This window comes from Zingiber officinale, chromosome 10B (genome assembly GCF_018446385.1).
Source record: "Zingiber officinale cultivar Zhangliang chromosome 10B, Zo_v1.1, whole genome shotgun sequence".
NCBI classification, from domain to species: domain Eukaryota; kingdom Viridiplantae; phylum Streptophyta; class Magnoliopsida; order Zingiberales; family Zingiberaceae; genus Zingiber; species Zingiber officinale.
The window spans coordinates 10,523,627-10,543,071 of NC_056005.1; the positions used below are offsets into that span (position 1 = coordinate 10,523,627).

Consider the following 19,445-nt stretch of genomic DNA (forward strand, 5'->3'; position numbering starts at 1 on the left):
AAAAAAAAACTCAACAAACTCCTATAAAAAAACATTACATTTTAAAAACTTAAATCCATTTCCCATCATTTGTTGTACGGGGCAAACCACACACAGGGCTGACCGTCGCACAAAACAATGCAACATTTGAAATCATTAATTTCATCGTCGTTGGGTGAAATCATCCTTTTAGGTCACCTTTGAGATTCTAGATCGAAAGAGATGGAGTCGATAAAGTAGGAGTTATTGGTCGACGAAGGGAGAGGATCAAAAAGTCGACAAAGGGGGAGATCCGAACGGGGAGGAAAATTGACGGAGTGTCGAAGTTGTCCTGGAATTCCAGGAGGAAAGAATTAGAAAATTATCTAAAATGCGAAGAAATTTTATTTTTTTTAATTATCATTTAGGATTTAGGGTTTAGTCGGATAAGAACAGAGAAATATTAGGATAGAAGGTCCGACCGAAAATTTAAGAGCAGTGCCAAAGATTCTAGTATCTTGACAGAGTCCATCCAATTTTAGTCCATTTCCAGGCCACTAAATAAGCCTACTAACATGCCCAATTACGAATTTCCCTTGTTTCTCACTACAAACCTATCGGTCCTTGCCAGGCTACGTCGTCGCCACCCTCGCCGCCTCCGCTTCCGACTACTCCTCCCTCCGTTCCGCCGCGAAATCCCCGAACCCTAAACGCGAGGACGGAGACCCATTCTAATCTTCCGATGATCCCTACTTCGCCGGAGGATCCTGCCTCCGAAAACCTAGTCAAGAACGTCGCTTCCGTCCTCCTCGCCTCCCAGACACCCTCCGCTCCTCCGCTCGAAGAGTCCCTCGCCCCTTTCCTACCCCGCGTCTCCCCTCCGCTCGCGGCCTCCGTCCTTTCTACTGCGGCATCCTCCCCGTCCTTTTCCTCCCCTGCTCCCCTTATCGCCTTCTATCAACTCATCCAAAGACGTTTTACCTTTCCCCCCGACAATTCCAACGCCGAGAAGCTTCTACCTTCCCTCGTTGCCCTCCTCCCGTCCCTCGTTCGGTTCAACAAGTACAGCGACGTCAAGTCGCTCTTTCTCTCCTTCATCCGCCTCGACCGCCGCCGTCTCCTCCACCTCCAACTCCTTAGTGGCCACCAGAAGCTGCCAAAGTACGTACTTGACATCGCCGTCTCCTCCTATGCGCAACTCCGCCAGCCTCACCTCGCCTACCAGATTTTCCAGATCATGCGCCGCCTTCACCTCCGTCCCTCCCTAATAACCTCCAATGCTCTCCTCTCCGCCTTCGTACACTCCCCCACCGCCTCACCCTCCGTCCCGTTTTCTCTGTTCCATGAGATGATTTCACTCGGCGTCTCCCCCAGTATCAACACCTTCAACATCCTCATTTACGGTTTCTGCGCCCGTGCCCAATTTACTGATGCACACGCCCTTCTGTCCAGAATGGTCGGGTTTGGCGTGCACCCGGACACCATCACCTATAACACCATCCTCGACGGCTATTGCAAGAGGGGCATGTTGAAGGACGCACGAGACCTGCTCGCTGAAATGAAAACAAAGGATATCCCCCAAAATCGGTCCACCTATAATACCATAATTGCTGCCTACTGTCGCCAGGGGTGGCTAAAAGAGGCTAGGAAAGTCATTGAGACAATGAAGGGGTCAAATTTCCCCCCAGACATTTGGACCTATAACATGCTTGTTGCTGGATTGTGCTGTGATGGCCGCATTGACGAAGCCTTCCGTTTGAAGGATGAGATGGAGAGACTTCACTCACCCCCTGACGTTGTCACCTATAATACACTTATCAATGGGTGCTTCCAATGTAGCAGGAGCTTCGATGCGTTCCTTGTTTTTGGAGAGATGAAGCAAAAGGGCGTGAAGCCAAGCTTGGTCACCCATAACATTATCTTCAAAGGATTGTGCCGGGAGGGAAAGATGGGGGAGGCTGTTGAGTCACTGAGAAAGATGGAGGAGGAGGGAGTGATACCAGATCCCATTACCTACAATACTTTGATTAGTGGTTACTGCAAAGCAGGCGAGGTGGGAAAAGCTTTTGAGTTGATGAATGAAATGGTTGAAAGAGGTCTTAAGATGGACACTTTCACTCTGAATACTGTCCTTTACAATCTCTGTAAATTGAAGCGGTTTGATGAGGCATGTAATATGCTTCGTAGCCCACCAAAGCAGGGTTTTGTGCCTGATGAAGTTAGCTATGGTACCATTATCGATGCCTATTTTAAGGACGGGAATCCTGATGAAGCAATGAAACTATGGGATGAGATGAATGAGAAAAAGATTTTGCCCCAAGTCACTACATATAATTCTGTTATCAGTGGATTGTGCAGGTCAGGTAGAACAGAGGAAGCAATTAAGAAGTTGGATGAGCTTACCGAGAAGGGGCTGGTGCCAGATGAGACTACATACAATACTATAATTCATGGATTCTGTAAAGAGGATGATTTGGAGCAAGCTTTCCAGTTTCATAATAAGATGGTGGAGAAATCATTCAAACCAAATGTAGTTACATGTAGCATTCTTATGAATGGTTTGTGTAATGATGCTAAGGTTGATAAGGCTCTTAATTTGTTCAAGGCGTGGGTTTCAAAGGGGGAGGTAGTGGATGTAATTACATATAATACTCTGATAAAAGGACTTTGCAAGGAGGGTAAAGTTGACGCTGCATTGGAACTTTTTGGTGACATGGAGGATAAGGGTCTGAAACCTGATGCCTATTCCTACAGTTTAATCCAAAGCGCACTGTCTGAGGCAGGAAGATCAGAAGAAGTACAGAACATGCAGTCTAAGATGGTTGAGATGGGAAAATTGACTGAGCAGTTGACTTTGCCATGGTCATCCGAAATCCCAACTTTATCAGAGACAAACACAGAACAAAAGGAGTTGTCTGATGCTTCAAAGGTGAATTCAGAAGATATTAGCTCCTCCACCTACTCGGAACGCATTAATGAGCTATGCAACAGTGGGGAGTTCAAAGAAGCTAAGCTTGTTCTAGAAGAGATGACCAAGAAAGGTGTACCTGTTGATAATTCAGTTTATGTCACTTTGATGGATGGATTTATTAAGCAGCAGAAGAGAATTACCAAATGTCCTGGATAACCTTTTCAGCCATATGCTTCTCCCTGGCATTTTCTGCTGTAGAAAAGGTGACAGCAGAAAACTCAAGTCTTGTATCAACTTCAATTGGCTTCAAACTTGATCGAACACTTTAATAAGTGTGAGGGAATCCCCAATAAGTTGAGGTACGTGAAAACAAATTTGCACAATAGTTTTAATAGACAACTGTCTTTCTTCAAAGTAAATTGCTGTTTCAATATCTCTTATTTTACCTTCCCAAACTGCTTTTTCTTTCAAAGGTAATGTTTGCTTATCTGATTGTTCCATGTCATAATTTTTCTGTTGATTGATCCATTGTTGTTCTTGCTTATCATCAACCTAATTTCAATTATGTGATCATGGATCTTCATTTTTAGTTACATACAAATGATTTTATATTATTCATATCACGAACTAAATAATCAGAAAATTTTCATTTTATCATCAAGTTCTGTGTGATCCATAATTGATCCTGTCTGAGAGTCGAGGCAATGGATGCTGGGGGGCATGACGCTCCTGTTAACTGTTGACGAACTCCGAATCGAAGGAACCTGCAACCACAACAGCGTCAGTGCCGAGCCAGGTAGGAGTTCCCCGGCGATGACTCTCCAACGCTCAAGTCAGTCTCCGACGATGTGTAAGGAAGCGGACAAACCAAGTAACAATGTAGCTACAGTAGAAAATTCTCATCCCTTCGTTGAAGCTTGGGGCCCTTTATATAGGGCTCCGGGGGAGCGCGTGCACGCTCCTCGATGCATATACGCTTCTCAGGCTTCCCCTGAAAAGACATGTCAAGAAAGCGTCTCTGACACCATATCTCAATGATCCAAGCATATGTCTGACATGACAGTGGAAGCTTTTGCTGTACGATCCTCCGCCTGTCTATGCCGCTAACCATGTCGTCTGTCGGTGGCACGTGTTCCCAAAAGGATGTCGCAGGATCCCTAATTTGTCTATTTTGGGGCCGAGCGGGAGAATCGCTCGGCCGTCCTGCTGTCTGGTTGTCTTCGGGCCGAGCGGAATGGTCGCTCGGGCTCCTTATTGCGACGAGCGAGAGGTCTTGCTTGAGGGTCGTATACTAGTTCCGAGACCTGATGTAAGTCCGAGGGAGATAACCACTCGGCTTCTGTTTTGCCGTTACTTTGGTTCTCTGAGCGTCGGAAGTTCGGTGTGTGGTCGAGTTGTGATAATGTCTGATCAGACATTCCTTATTCCGATCGGGCAACCCACTTGTCCGATCGGACGATGACAGGAGGCCTGTGAACACCATGACTTTGACCTCCAGCGTGGCGGTGACCTTCTGCGGAGCGGGGTCCTACCTTACCTCCGGATCACTTGCCTCTCTCTCAAGTCTAGTCGAAGGAGGCTGCAAGTCCGACTGACTGGACAATTTAAGTCTAGAGATCGGTTGACCGATCGGCCATGAGACTATTCAGACTCCGCTAAGTCTGCTGCAGAGTGGGTCGGCCGTGGGACTGATCCCACGGCTCGCTTGGCGCTTCGCGGTTTCTTCGCCGGCGTCCTTGGGCGAGTGCGGTCAACGCTGACGTCGTCCTAATCTCTTCGGAATTCGTGCAAATCATCTCCATTAAGGCCGAGCACGCGCCCATTCCGGGTAATGACACCCTTTAAATGCGAACCAGTGGGGGAATGCCACGTGTCACCACCGTCGTAGTCGCACGCCCGAAGCGACAGGCGATAATGTGACGTCTGGCGGTTTGAATTCTACGGCTAGATTTGCGCTTCGATTTTCGCGATCTAGATCAGACGACTCCGATCGGCCGAGCCCAATCTTTATAAAACTGTAGTGTCGGCTTCTTCTTCAACCTTGGCGTCTTCTGCGAAAGTGCTTTGGCGGCTCCCTGTGCGTGACTTGCTCCGGCGATCCTCAGTCTCCCCTTGCGGCAACTTTTCCCTTATGTAAGCCTTCCCGAGCTTTCCTTTCGTCGATTTATCGCGGTTCTTTTCTTTTCATCCCATGTTGCTTTCCAACGTCTGTTTGGCGTTTTTCTGCCCTCTTTTCTCTTTGTCAACCTTGTACCCTCGTTTTCCGGCGATGACCAACTCTGCATTCCCATCAGATCTCGCCCTTGGCCTCTGGTACACTACCGTGGAGACCAGGTTCGACGCGGGTGACGCCGACAACCTTAAAAATGTTTTCGAACTCCCTTATGACCACGAAATCATTCTGGCCTCTTCGTTCGATCGGTCAAATAACCCATCGACCGACATTATTTGTCTATTAAGAGACCAACCTGTGGTCGATGTCCGCTTCTCCATCCATCCCTTCATCCTTTAAGTTTGTAACTACTTCCACGTCCCCCTTCCACTGCTCGTTCCCAATTCTTTTCGCTTGCTGTGCGACGTTGTCGTGTTGTTCCGGCTGCACGACATCCCCCTAACCCCTCAAGTCTTTCATTATTTCTACTATCCCAAGCAGTCCGAGCTAGGGACCTATCTTTTTCAGTCTGGGGTTGACTTAGTATTTTTTGACAAAATGCTAACTTTCAATAAACATTAGAAGGAGTATTTTTTCTTTCTGCGACTTCCCGAACGGTTGAGTTTTCGAACGCGCTAGCAGGTTGGACTACCCTCTCAGGCGGATCTGAAGAAGTACAAGAGCTGACCGGATTATCTTTATGCGGCGAACATGCTTGCCGGTCAGAAATACGACATCCATAAGCTACTGCTGGAGGGTTTTATGTATATTTTTGGGTTGTGTCTGTTCCGTGTGAGACTCCTGAGCGGCTTAGGTATGAGATTTCTTACCCTTTTCCCTAGAATCTAACTGATCTTCTTTTCTTTTGCAGCTGAAATCATGATATAAGCACGTGCGGTCGGTCTGACCAAGCTCAAGGATGCTGAAATCGAGGTAGCTGCAACAAACGAAATGACAAGCCTCGGCTTGACGCCGGTCGGCTCCCACTAAGGCACGTTGGCGGAGAGTGGGCGGACGCCCACTCTGGGCAAAGGCAACATCGGTCGGACGACCAACATAGATGTGGCGGGTGATCCACTCCCCTCTGGAGCGCAACCCGCCGCCTAGACCGGAGGCTCGGGGTCTTCAGGCGATGGCGAGCCGCTCGTCAAGTGCAAGAGACGTCGCACGACCACACCTTCCCGATCCGCCACCTCGGCCATGTTAGGATGTATACTAAAAGTCTACCTTTTTGTATAAACAGTTATTGAATAAACATTTAGGGGCGTTTGATTTTTTATTAGGAATAAGAATCGAAATGGGAATTATTGTATTGTGGAATGAGAATGTGTATGAGCATGAATATCATTCTTAAAAACAATGTTTGGTTAGTTGCATATTTTCTATCGGAATAAATCAAAATTTCTTTTTTTACCCTTAAAGAAAAATAAGAGAAAAAATTAGATATGAGAGAAAGATGAATGTGAGAGAAAAATATAATGAAAGAGAATGATGAGAGAGAAAGTATGATAAGAGAGAAAGTGTGATGAGAAAGAATAGAGAGAGAAAGTGTGATGTGAAAGAATGAAGAGAGAGAAAGTGTGATAAGAGAAAATGAAAAAAGAGAGTGTGATAGGAGAGAGCATGATGAGAGAAGATGAGAGAGAAAATATGATGTGAGAGAAAGTACGATGGGAGAGGATGAAGAGAGAGAAAATGTAATGAGAAAAAATGAGGAGAGAGAATGTGATGAGAGAGATTGAGGAGAGATAAAGTATGGTAAGAGATAAAGTACGATGAGAGAGAAAGTGTGATGAAAAAAAGAGAACATTGAGTGTGATGTGAGAGATTGAGGAGAGAGAAAATATGATGAGAGAGAAAGTGTGTTGAGGAAAAAAAGGAGGGAGCGTGACAAGAGAGATTGAGGAGAGAGAAAGTGTGATGAGAGCGAAAGTGTAATGAGAAAAAAAAAGAAAAGGGAGTGTGATGAGAGATTGAGGGGAGAGGAAGTATGATGAGAGAGAAAGTATGATGAGAAAAAAAGAAGAGAGTACGATGGAAGAGATTGAGGAGAGAGAAAGTATGATGAGAAAAAAAGAAGAGAGTACGATGGAAGAGATTGAGGAGAGAGAAAGTATGATGAGAGAGAAAGTGTAATGAGAAAAAAAAAAAAGAGAGTGTGATAGGAGAGAGAAAGTGTGTGATAAAATGATAAGAGAGAATAAGGAGAGAGAAATGATATGAAAGAAATAATAAATAAATATATTCTGATATTTGATATTAAGGGAAAACATTTTAGTTTTAGCTCAAGGGTATTTTTGGAATAAGGAAATATTTTGATTGATGAAAATAGGGTAATGACTTATTGAAGGGGAGGTACATGAGAATGAGTTATTACCCAATTTCAAGGATTCATTCCCTTATTTGCATTCCTATTCTTATAATCCAAATATTAACAATGACAATCAATGATTCTCATTCTCATTCCCTACTCCTATTCCCCTAAACCAAACGACCCCTTATTTTGTAATAAGAATCGCATTGGTCAAATGTCTGCATTTATGTTAAATGTAGTTATTTATTTAATTTATATTGTAGATAACATGGTGTGTGATGTCACATAGAAGATCATGTTATCAGTTCCTTATAAATTATAAATAGTAGCTCACAACGAAGATGGATTGGGACAAACCATTGGAATGATTGTAGTATAATTTGATATTAATTTATCTTGATTATAAAATTACACTAGTACACTATGTGTGTATTGAGTAGGGCTATTTGAGGTTGTTCATTTTATACTGACTGTATAAAAGAACATAACCTCTGTTATTATGAATGTGTGTACTCTTAATCTCGATATAATAACAAGCACATATACTTAGTATGTATTTCTTTAATTTATCAATGGGTGAGATTTATTCGTTAAATTAATATACCCGATAAGTTGGGAAATAATATTATTTATATGGTGTGTTGTTGATTATAGAAGGAAATTGTGTCCTAGTTATCTAGGTTGATTATGTCCCCTTGAGGAGCTCATAAGGATTGTCATGTAAACTCTGCAGGTGGGCTTAGTTCCGACATGACAATGAAGTTAAGTGGTATTATTCTTGGAGCTAGATGTTAATTAAGTGAATGTCAGTAACTCATTTAATTAATGGACATTCGATATCTTAAATACAAGGAGATTAACGTACTCATGATAAGAAGGAGCTCATATAGTAATATGGGATTGGTGCGGTAGTTCAATAATAATTCTTTAGTGGTATGAGTTATTATTGATGAACTTGAGTTGGGTGTTCGGGTCGAACACAGGAAGCTCAAGCTCATCGGGAGATCAAAACCAATTCCTCCTCTCGATCCCTGTTATAGCCTCTATAAAGCCTTATATCTACCAAGTCTACTTCTTACTCAAGTAATGGCCGGACACATTTTGCTTGGTACAAGGGAGCCGGTCAAGCATTAGCTTGGAGCCCAAGAAGTGGTCGACCATAGCATGGCTTGGTGCCCAAGTTAGGGGTCAATCACTGGGATTAAAAGCATATTTTATTTTTATTAAAATCTTTTCTGTTATAGTCATCTACATGGTTTTAAAAGAGAGTTTTAAATTTTAAAATCTTTCCTTTTATAACTATCTACAAAGGATTAAAAGAGATATTTTAATTTTGTTAAAATCTATCCTTATTTGTAGTGTTTAAAAGAGATTTTAATTTTGAAAAAACTTTCCTTTTTTGTAACCATGATTTAAAAAAAAAAATTTAATTTTAATTTTTCCTTTTTTGTAATCATCTACAATGTTTAAAAGAGAGATTAATTTTAAAACTTTCCTTTTATAACTATCACAATAGAAAATTTTAAAGAGATTTTAATTATTATTAAAATTTCCTTTTTTGTCATGACTAAGGATTATAAAAGAGAGGTAGATGGTGCCTTATGGGGTAACACACAACCTAAGTCTCCTCTTCTATTCCTTGGTGGCCGACCCTTTATCTCCCTTTCTCCCTTGAGGCCGGCGACACCTCTCTTCATCCTTGGTGGCCAGTTGTTTGGTGGAGAAGAAGAAGGAGGTCTCTTCACCTTGTTTTCTTCCTTAGGTCTGGTGACACATCAAGTGACATCTTCTTGTGGTCGGTTGCTTGGAGAGGAAGAAGAAGAGAAGGAAGTTTCCTATTTTGGTTTCCCTTGGTGGCCGAGTTTCTTAGAGGAGAAGAAGTTGTTTAGGTGGATTTCATCTTGGTAGATCGTCAACCACACGATGTCCAAGAGGAGGAGAGGAATACAGCAGAAGATCAAGAGGTCTTTATTTACAAAGAAAGGTATAACTAGTTCTTAATTTCGCAGCGAAACTTATTTTTCTTTGTATGGATCCTGAAATACTAACACAAGAGCTAGCAATTTCGTTCGTTTTTTTGTTTCAATTTAGTGTTTAGATCTTGTGCTACTATTGAGATCTTTGTACTTAAACCTAGGGTTATTGTAAGAAGTTTAAATATCCAATTTCTTTAAAAGACTTTGTCTAGGAAGTGGTGGATGATCCCATACCCAAGAAGGCCGAATGTCTCGTCATGTTTAACCTGGAAACCAATCTTTGAAATAGATATTTAATCAACTTCTGTAACATAAGATGAATTTGGATTAATAATGTTAAATATCGTTTGCAATCTAAGTTTTAACTGCTGAAGAACACATGAGTTGAACTCAAAGTAAAAATGTTAAGTTTCATTTTCAATTCAAGTTTAACTCATGAGAAACATATAGGTTGTTAGGAAAGTTATGTGCTTGTACAAATTTTGTACAGGGGAAGCAGAACGGAATTCCGAGTAGCATCCAACTAGGGGTGTCAATTCGGGTGGGTTGGGTCGGGTTGAGTTTTTTTTTTTTTAACCCAACCCGAACCCGAGTTCAACCCAAAACACCGAAAATCTGATTAAAAATGACTTTTTAAGGTTATTTTCCCTATAATTCTTCACTTTTATCTCAATACTCCATCATTATCATACAGACATGATATTAATATAAATAAAAACATCTAATTTTTTAAAATAAAATTTGATTTAACCCCAAAAAAACCCACAAAACCCTTTATTTAAGTCAACCCGGGTCAACCCGACCCGACCCAACCCAAAGTTTTTTTACTCTCCAACCCGAACCCGACCCGAACCCGAAAATGCTCAACCCGAACCTGATTTTTTTCGGGTCGACTCGGGTTGGGTTTATTTTTGACACCCCTACATCCAACAGGCCGTGAGACTCTCCAATCGAGGGGGTACATCGTCTCCCGCTGCTGTCCTTGAAATAGTGGAGGCCACTTTTCGGACACCCTCCTTGGTCGATCTGCCGTCGGAGCTTATCGCCGCGCGACCGATCGCGTCTCTGCCTCCGTCCCGAACCCAACGGAGGTCATTGCGGTCCAGGATTGGTCCTGCGTCGACTGCTGCTCCTTTCGGTCCGGCGGTCTCCTCGTCGGACCCCAGCGGCCGGTGATCGGTGATCGCGACCCTCAACCTTCTAACAGAGGACTACCTTCAGCAGTGCGCACGCCTGACCATCCCCGAGCATAAGATTCTGATCCGCGGGCCACTTGCCGGTATTTGGGAGGAAGCAAGGGCCCGAGCAACTACGATGTCCGCGGGATAACTCGGCAACAACCACCTGCAGATGTCCACCGGGGTACGTGTTTCGCTACCAATTCACTAGTTACCTCTAATCGGCGCTAACATTTTTCTGTTCCTTTACAGTACTGGATGGAGAGCGTGGTCATGTGCCAATGACTCACCTTTGTGGAGGTTGAGCTGAAGAAACTCAAGATTTCAAGCGGCGCATCCTCTTCCCAGAGGTCATCAATCGCCGAGCTGCAGGCCGATTTGGAGAAGGCCAACAAACTCTTGGAGGCCGAACGAAAGAAGTCCGCCGACCAGGCTATTATGTTGGGTCGGCTCGAGGCGCAGGTGAATACTTGTGACAAGAAGATCGAGCTGGCCACAACCAGAAAAAATCGTGTCATTTCCAACCTGGAGCTGAAAAACCAGGAGGCTCGGTCATTCGCCCAGAAGCTCAAGGAGGCGGAAGACTTACTGACCACTGAGCGAGACGACCGCTCGGCGGGGGAAGCTGTTCTTCGGGGGCAAGTGCAGACCTTCGAAGATGCTCTGGCGGTTTCCCGCGCTGCTCTGAAGACTTACCAGAAGGCTGAGCTGAGCTGATTTGAAATGATGAAGCAGGAGTACCTCCACTCGGACAAATTTACTGACAAAGTCGTCCATCGGATCGTCCGAGTCTTCAAGCTAGCGATTGACGGGACGCTTGGTCAACTGAAGGCGAGTGGTCACCTCCCCGACGCCCTGACGGATGGCGTCATCAACCGTAGCCAGCTGAACGATTCGATGCCCGACGACGTTTTCGATTATCTTAAGGTAGTCCTGTAAGAGTTTTTTCTTTTTCAAGTCTGCATGTATGCCCGTCGCTCGGCAGTGCCCCTTTCTGATTAAAGGATATTCGTCTGTTCGGCGATTTTTCTTTTTATAAATTTCCTTATATGTTTGTCCTCGCTCCTTCCGGTCGGCGATAAGTGCTAGTCTCCCATTGCCTTCAGCAAAGCATTTGACAACATGGCCCCGAGCGGGCGGGATATTCGAGGGCTCGGGTTGTTGTTTAACCCTTGATGAATTCTCTTGGGTTTAAGGTCGTCGCTTGACCGTTGTTGGATGCCTGTGTTTAATGTCGTCGTTCGACGATCTGACGAAGTCTAGAGTTTAAGGTCGCCGCTCGACCGTTGGTGGAGATTAGGGTATAACATTGCCGCTTGACGATTGGGCGAAGACGTGGGTTTAAGGTTGCCGATCGACCGTTGGTGGAGACTAGAGTTTAACGTCGCCGCTCGACGATTTAGCGAAGTCGTAGGTTTAAGGTCGTCGCTCGACCGTTGGTGGAGACTAGGGTTTAACGTCGTCGTTCAACTATTTGACGAAAATGTGGGTTTAAAGTCGTCGCTCGACCATTGGTGGAGACTAGGGTTTAATGTTGTCGCTCGGCGATTTGGTGAAAACGTGAGTTTAAGGTCGCCGCTCGATCGTTGGTGGAGACTAGAGTTTAACGTCGCCGCTCGATGATTTGGCGAAGACATGGATTTAAGGTTGTCGCTCGACCATTGGTGGAGACTAGGGCTTAACGTCGTCGCTCGACGATTTGGTGCGCCGTTCTCTCCACAATTTTGAGACCCTTAAGTTCTTTTTTACTTATCCTGCAACCAGAGTACAGGGCTATCGAGATACAAATATTGACTACTACATGAGCGCCCCTTTTATCCGGCTCGGTAGGGCTGGAGATGATTTGCGCCCATAGCACGCTGAGGAGTTCATCTACCCAACTTCCTCTGACATGGTCGAGCCGAGCACGCAGGATTCGGAGGATCTCCCGATTAACGACCTCTGATTGCCCGTTGCTCTGAGGGTAGACCACTGAGGTGAAGGTTTGCTGAATGTCATATCCTCCGCACCATTCTTTTAGTTCCTGACTGGCGAACTGCCTTTCGTTATCTGAGACGAGCCGGCGTGGGATGCCGAATCGACAGATGATATGCTGCCAGATGAACTTCGTGACCATCTGTTCAGTTATTATCGCCAGCGGCTCGACTTCGACCCATTTGGAGAAGTAATCTATTGCGACGAGCAGGAACTTGCGCTGTTCTGTCGTCATGGGGAACGGCCCCACAATGTCTATGCCCCACTGGTCGAACGGATAAAAGACCGTGGATGCCTTCATATTCTCGGTCGGCCGGTGTGATAGGCTATGATACTTCTGGTAGGACAGACAGGCGGCCATCGTCCGGACGACATCCTCTTGGAGGGTCGGCCAGAAGTATCTAGCCAAAAGAATCTTTCTTGCCAGCGAGTGACCGCTCGGATGTCCTCCACATGACCCTCGATGTACCTCCCGTAGTATGTAATCGGCTTTCTCCGATCCGACACACCTAAGTAGAGGCCTAGAGAAGGCCTTCTTGTAGAGCTGATCCTCGATCAGGGTGAACCGACCAGCTATCCTCTTCAATATGTGAGCCTCCTCTTGATCGGACGGTGTGACTCCTGACCGCAAGAACTCCATTAGAATCGTTCTCCAGTCACTTGGAAAGGAGAGTCCCTCCATTCGGTCGACATGAGCCACTAAAGATACCTGCTCGATCGGCTGTGGTGTGACGATCGGTGATAGCGAATTGGCTAGTTTGGCCAGCTCATCCTCAGCTTGGTTCTCCGATCGGGGGATTTTATGTATGACGACCTCCCGAAAGTTGGCCTTTAGTTTCTCGAAGGCTTCGGCGTAGAGCTTGAGTCGCGCATTACTTATCTCGAATGCCTCGGTCAGCTGCTGAGCGGCCAATTGAGAGTTTGAATGGATTAGGACCTTGATGGCTCCAACGTGTCGGGCGGCTTGCAAGCCGGCTATGAGCGCTTCGTACTCGACTTCATTATTCGTGGCTTTTTAATCCAACTGAATGGGCAATTGCATCCGCTCTCCCTGGGGGAGATGAGCAATATACTGACCCCACTCACCTGCCGAGTAGACGAACCATCCGCATATATTTTTTAAATGGCTTCAGGTTCAGGATTGCGTACCTCAGTGACGAAATCCGTCAAGTACTGCGCCTTGATGGTTGTTCAGGACTGGTATTGGATGTCGAACTCGCTGAGCTCCACAGTCCATTTGATTAGCCGACCGAATGCTTCTGGATTCAGCAGCACCCTCCCCAAGGGACTATTGGTCATTACGATGATGGAGTGGCCGAGGAAGTTCGGGCGAAACCTCTGAGCGGCGAGTACCAATGCGTAAGCCAACTTCTCAAGATCAGTGTAGCGGGATTCAGCATCTTTCAATATATGACTCAGAAAGTACATCGACTGTTCCTTGCCGTTCGACCTAACTACTGCCGAGCCGATCGCCTGTTCGATCGAGGATAAATAAATTCTGAGTGGCTCGTCGACAGTTGGCTTAGCCAATACAGGCAATGGATCGAGGTACTCCTTCAGGTCTTCGAACGTCCGGTCGCACTCCTCGTCCCATTGAAATATGGTGGCTCGGTGTAATACCTTGAAGAACGGCAAGCTCCGGTCGGATGACTTGGAGATAAATCGAGACAGTGCAGTTATCCGACCGGTGAGACGCTGGATTTTTTTCAGATTTCTAGGAGGCGACATGTCCTGCAGTGCCTTCACTTTGCTGGGGTTGACATTGATGCCCCGTTCGGTGACAATGTAGTCCAGAAATTGTCCGTTTTTCGCACCGAACAGACACTTGTTTGGATTTAGCTTGATATCGTACGCCGTAAGTGTCTGACAGGTCTCCTTGATATATGCACATAGTCAGCTGCTCGGAGGGATTTGATTAATATGTCGTCGACGTATACTTCCAAGTTGCGGTCAATCTGTCATCGGAATACTTTGTTCATCAGCTTCTGATAGGTGGCTCCGGCGTTCTTCAATCTGAACGGCATGACATTATAACAATATGTGCCATCAGCCGTAATAAAACTGACCTTTTCTTGATCTTCCTGGGCGAGCGACACTTGGTGGTACCCTTGATACGCGTCCAACATGTATATCAGCTCGCACCCAGCAGTGGAGTCTACCATTTGATCAATCCGAGGCAGCAGATAGAAGTCCTTTGGGCATGCCTTGTTGAGGTCCCGGAAGTCGATTTAGACTCGCCACTTGTTGTCCGGCTTCGAGACCAGCACTACATTCGCGAGCCAGCTCGGGAATTGAACTTCTCGCACGTGGACGGCCTCTAGTAGCTTCTCTACTTCCGTCCGGATGATCAGATTTTGTTCGGCGCTAGAGTCTCTCTTCCTTTGTTTCACCGGACCAGCGTTCGGTCGGACGTGGAGTTGGTGTTGCGTGACGCTCGGGGAAATCCCGGGGAGCTCGTGCGTCGACCACGCGAACACGTAGTGGTTTTGCTGGAGATAGGTGATCAGTTCCGCTTTCTGTTCAGCTTCTAGGTTAGACGCTATGAAAGTTGTTGCTTCCGCTCGACGAGGATGGATTTGCACTTCCTCATAAACTAGAGTAGGCGATTTTTCAGCGATGGCGCTTACCTCTAGTCTGGGAGCCTTTCGAGTGGATCTGGCTTCGATCTTGATCATCTCAACGTAGCAGCGCCGAGCGGCTAGCTAGTCGCCTCTGACTTCTCCCACCCGGTCGTCTACCGGGAACTTGAGCTTTTGGCAGTAGGTTGAAACTACCGCTCGGAACTCATTGAGGGCTAGTCGGCCCAAGATGACGTTGTAGGCTGAGAGGGCATCTACCACGATAAAGTTTGTGGTTATGGTCCTCCTGAGTGACTCCTCTTCGAGCGATATGACCAACTTAGTTTGGTCAATCGACTGTACCTCGTTGCCAGTGAACCCATATAGTGGGGTCGTCATGATAGTAGCTTGTCTTGGTCGATCTAGAGCTGATCGAAAGTCTTCTTGAAGATTATATTTACCGAGCGCCCTGTGTCAACAAAAACTCGGTGGATAGTATAGTTAGTGATTACCGCTCGGATGATGAGGGCGTCGTCGTGCGGGACTTCCACTCCCTCGAGGTCCCGGGGCCTGAAGCTGATCTCAAGCCCACTTGCCTTTTCTCGACTACATCCCACTGCACGTATCTCCAATCGGCGAGCGTATGCCTTCCTGGCTCAGTAGGAGTCACCGCCGGTCGGCCTGCCGGCGATGATGCTTATTTCCCCTCGAGCGGTATTGCTTCTATTTTCCTCTTCCCGAATGGACGGTCTGTTTTGTTCGCGGGAGGCTAGGGGATGGTCGATGGCGGACTGCTGATGATGGCGTTGTCGCTCGGGTGACCTTCTTGCACCCTCTCGCTGTCCGGCGGATTGATGCCTGTGCCTCCGGTCGGGAGAGGGCGATCGCCGATGATAACCTCTTAGGATCGGTCTGGTGATTGACGTCAGACCACAGCAGTCGCGTGTATTATGTGACGTCGACTGATGGAAAGAGCAAAACATGGGTGTCCGTACCTTGCCTTTCGATGCCTTTGGCTGGTCGGAAGTCACATGCAGCACGACATGCGCCCTCGTTTCTTGGTGAAGCCGACCCTCGGACCTTGGCCCTTTCGACGGTTGGTGGCCGCTCGGCGGTCGCTGTTCGGTTGGCACCGAGGGTTCGGCTGGTGCCTCCTTCCTTCTTGCTGCTTGGGTCTTCTCCACGTTTATATACTCATTAGTCTTCTTGAGCATATGGTCGTAGTCGCGGGGCGGCTTCCTGATGAGCGACCGAAAGAAGTCTCCCTCGACGAGCTCCTGGGTGAATGCATTCATCATGGTCTCAGATGAGACCGAGGGGATATTCATAGCTACCTGATTAAATCGCTGGATGTACGCCTGGAAAGCTTCTCTTGGTTCTTGCTTTAATGAAAATAAGCTGACGCTCGTCTTCTGGTAGCGTCGGCTGCTCGTAAAATGATGTAGGAAGGCCGTTTGGAAATCCTTGAAGTTTTGTATCGATCCGTCCGACAGTCTCTTGAACGATCGTTGTGCCGAGCCGGAGACCATGGTAAGGAAGATCCGACACTTTATCCCATCTGTGTATTGGTGAAGGATGGCCGCATTATCGAACTTGCCAAAATGGTCGTCTGGATCGGTCGACCCGTTGTATTCTCCAATAGCCAGTGGAGCGTAGTGTCTTGGCAGAGGGTCCTGCAGTATCGCTTCGGAGAACTGGCGATTGATCCGTTCGGGGGATCTGTCGCCTTGAGGTGCCTTGCCCTTTCCGGCGGATCGAACGGGTGCTTCATCTGAAGAGGATCTTCGCTCTTGATTCGCCTGCGCGATTTCCGAGGGTGTCTGGAACAAAGCTCGGTGGAAAGGTATTGGGGCGGGCTGTGCCTCTCCATGGGTGTCGGTCGGGCCTCTGTTTTGTCCCCAAATGGAGAGTTGTTCCAGTCAGTCCTCCTGCACCGCTCGACCTCCTGACGTTGATGTGGCCTGTTGCGCTAGCCGATCAGCCAACGCCTTCTGCTACTATTGCTCGACTATTTTGGTTGTTCGAGCTTGCACGAGCATATCAAGTTCTTCTTAAGTGAGCGTCACGGTGTGAAGTCGTCCAGCTTCTTTCATTTTCTCGGCTCGGATGCAGGTGCGTTCCCACAGACAGTTCCAAATTTGATCCTGTCTGAGAGTCGAGGCGATGGACGTTGGGGGACGTGGTGCTCTTGTTGACTGTTGACGAACTCCGGGTCGAAGGAACCTGCAACCACAACAAAGTGATCCGGAGGTAAGGTAGGACTCCGCTCCGCAGAAGGTCACTGCCACACTAGAAGTCAAAGTCACGGTGGTCACGGGCCTCCTATCATCGTCTGATCGGGCAAGTGGGTTGCTCGATCGGAATAAGGAATGTCTGATCAAACATTATCATAGCTCGGCCACACACCATGCTTCCGACGCTCAGAGAACCAAAGTAGCGGCAAAACAAAAGCCAAGCGACTATCCCACTCGGACTTACATCGGGTCTCTGAACCAGCATACGACCCTCAAGCACAACCTCCCGCTCGTCGTAATAAGGAGCCCGAGCGGCGGAGAGACAGCCGAGCGACCATTTCGCTCGGCCCGAAGATAGCAGGACGGCCGGGCGGTTCTCTCACTCGGCCCTAGAACAGACAAATCAGGGATCCTGTGACATCCTTTTGGGAACCCGTGCCACCGACAAACGGCATGGTTGGCACTATGGACAGATGGAGGATCGTACAACGGAAGCTTCCACTGTCATGTCAAAGATATGCTCGGGTCATTGAGGTATGGTGTCAGAGACGTTTTGACATGTCTTTTCAAGGGAAGTCTTGAGAAGTGTGCATGCATCGAGGAGCTTGCACTCGTTCCCCCGGAGCCCTATATAAAGGATCCCAAACTTCAATGGAGGTATGAGAATTTTCTACTATAGCTACACTGTTACTTGGCTTGTCCGCTTCCTTACTTACACATCGCTGGAGACTGACTTGAGCATCGGAGGGCGATCGTCGTGGAACCCCTCCCTAGTTCGGCACTGACGTTGTTGTGGTTGTAGGTTCCTTCGACTCGGAATTCGTCAACAGTCAACAGGAGTGCCACGCCCCCCAACGTCCATCGCCTCGATTCTCGGACATGATCAATAATATTTGTCAATCTTTAGCTAATATTTTGTGATTCTATTTTTCTATTAATATTTTGTGATTCTATTTTTCTATTTCTGGTGAACCTATTATGTGTGGCTCCTTAGTCCTTTCTTGGATGAATTGTTCAATAAATCATATCTGATTTCTTCATGGGATAGATTGGAATTCATTTTTCTATAGAAATGAAATCGAAATCAAAGGCTCAATTTGAAGCGGAATTGGATGAAGGGACGTGCTTACTATGGTGGAGCCCTATCAGATTGTGTTGTTTACTAGCACATCTAATAGGTTAGTAGTCTAAAAAAACTTTCAAAGAATACAATCCTGGCGCTTTATTCACAAATTCTTTGAAAATATTGTCTTTCCTTCATACTTGTCCATATTCTAATAATATGCAGTACTTGATAAATCATAGTTCTTAGTAGTTTCAGTATCAATGTTGAACACTGCTGAAAGACGGAAATTGGTTTGTAGTGGTTTTCTAATACTCTTACCCGCACCACATTAACAACAGACAATGAAGTCGGTATGTTTTTTGCTGGTACCAGCTGGACTTCAAGATTAAGCTAATGACAACAGGAATATGCTAGGGAAGATGGAAGAAGGTTTATTTGCCATATTATGGAAGATGGAAGAAGGTTTATTTGCCATATTATGGAAGATGGAAGAGACCGGTTGCTTCATTTGGTTGATCTCTCGTTCCACCTATGTCTCTATGCAACAGGTTTGTTACTCTTTTTTTGTTGTGGTGAACTTGCTCTCTTGTTCCACTACCCATTTTTCTATGCAACAGATTTGCTGTTCTCCTTCGTGATCGTGCTGAACTAACAACGTAGCCCATGCTGTTCTCTTCGTGATCGTGCTGAACTCAACAACGTAGCCCATTTTAACTGTTCTTTTGTGTAGCCCCTTTGCTGAGCTAAGTTGTGTTCTTCGTGGTTCATGCTTAAGAATGGTTTCTACAGAATTTTGTCAAAGCTCATCTCAGAGTAAAAATCAACTGGCTCCAAGGATACAATGGTTTAGGAATTAAGCTCCAATTATCCTATCACAGTTGAGTTATTGGCATTTTTGACGATAATTGTATTGGCTATCATTTTTCTTCGTAGTCAGCTTCCGGCCAAAATAACACAGAATGAATGCCCATGTTTGGCGGATTGAATCCGTAGGATCCACATCACCAATGCTCCAAACCAAGTGCTAATTTTTCATTCCTTTCCTCCATTAATTGTTGTTGTTGTTGCCAGTTATTAAATTCAATTTAAGCCTGCAAATGAGTCTTGTTAAGTAATTTGTGCAG

General features: G+C 46.2%; 1 protein-coding gene across 9 annotated transcripts; it reads left to right on the forward strand.

Moving 5' to 3' along the window:
* Positions 1-516: 516 nt before the first annotated feature.
* On the forward strand, positions 517-19,257 carry LOC122029367 (pentatricopeptide repeat-containing protein At2g16880-like). 9 transcript variants are annotated; one of them, XM_042588318.1, is made up of 4 exons: positions 517-3,228; positions 18,304-18,433; positions 18,620-18,869; positions 18,939-19,257. In XM_042588318.1, the coding sequence occupies exon 1, from the start codon at positions 701-703 to the stop codon at positions 3,083-3,085; it is 2,385 nt and encodes a 794-aa protein (XP_042444252.1). In that variant the 5' UTR covers positions 517-700; the 3' UTR covers positions 3,086-3,228; positions 18,304-18,433; positions 18,620-18,869; positions 18,939-19,257. The 9 variants fall into 9 exon arrangements, with proteins under 9 accessions (XP_042444252.1, XP_042444251.1, XP_042444257.1 ...); XM_042588317.1 differs by having other exon boundaries at positions 18,660-18,869; XM_042588323.1 differs by having other exon boundaries at positions 18,694-18,869.
* Positions 19,258-19,445: the final 188 nt, after the last annotated feature.

Bases quoted from the DNA above. Each gene is read 5' to 3' on its own strand.
- LOC122029367 (XM_042588318.1), top strand. From the start codon at position 701: ATGATCCCTACTTCGCCGGAGGATCCTGCCTCCGAAAACCTAGTCAAG.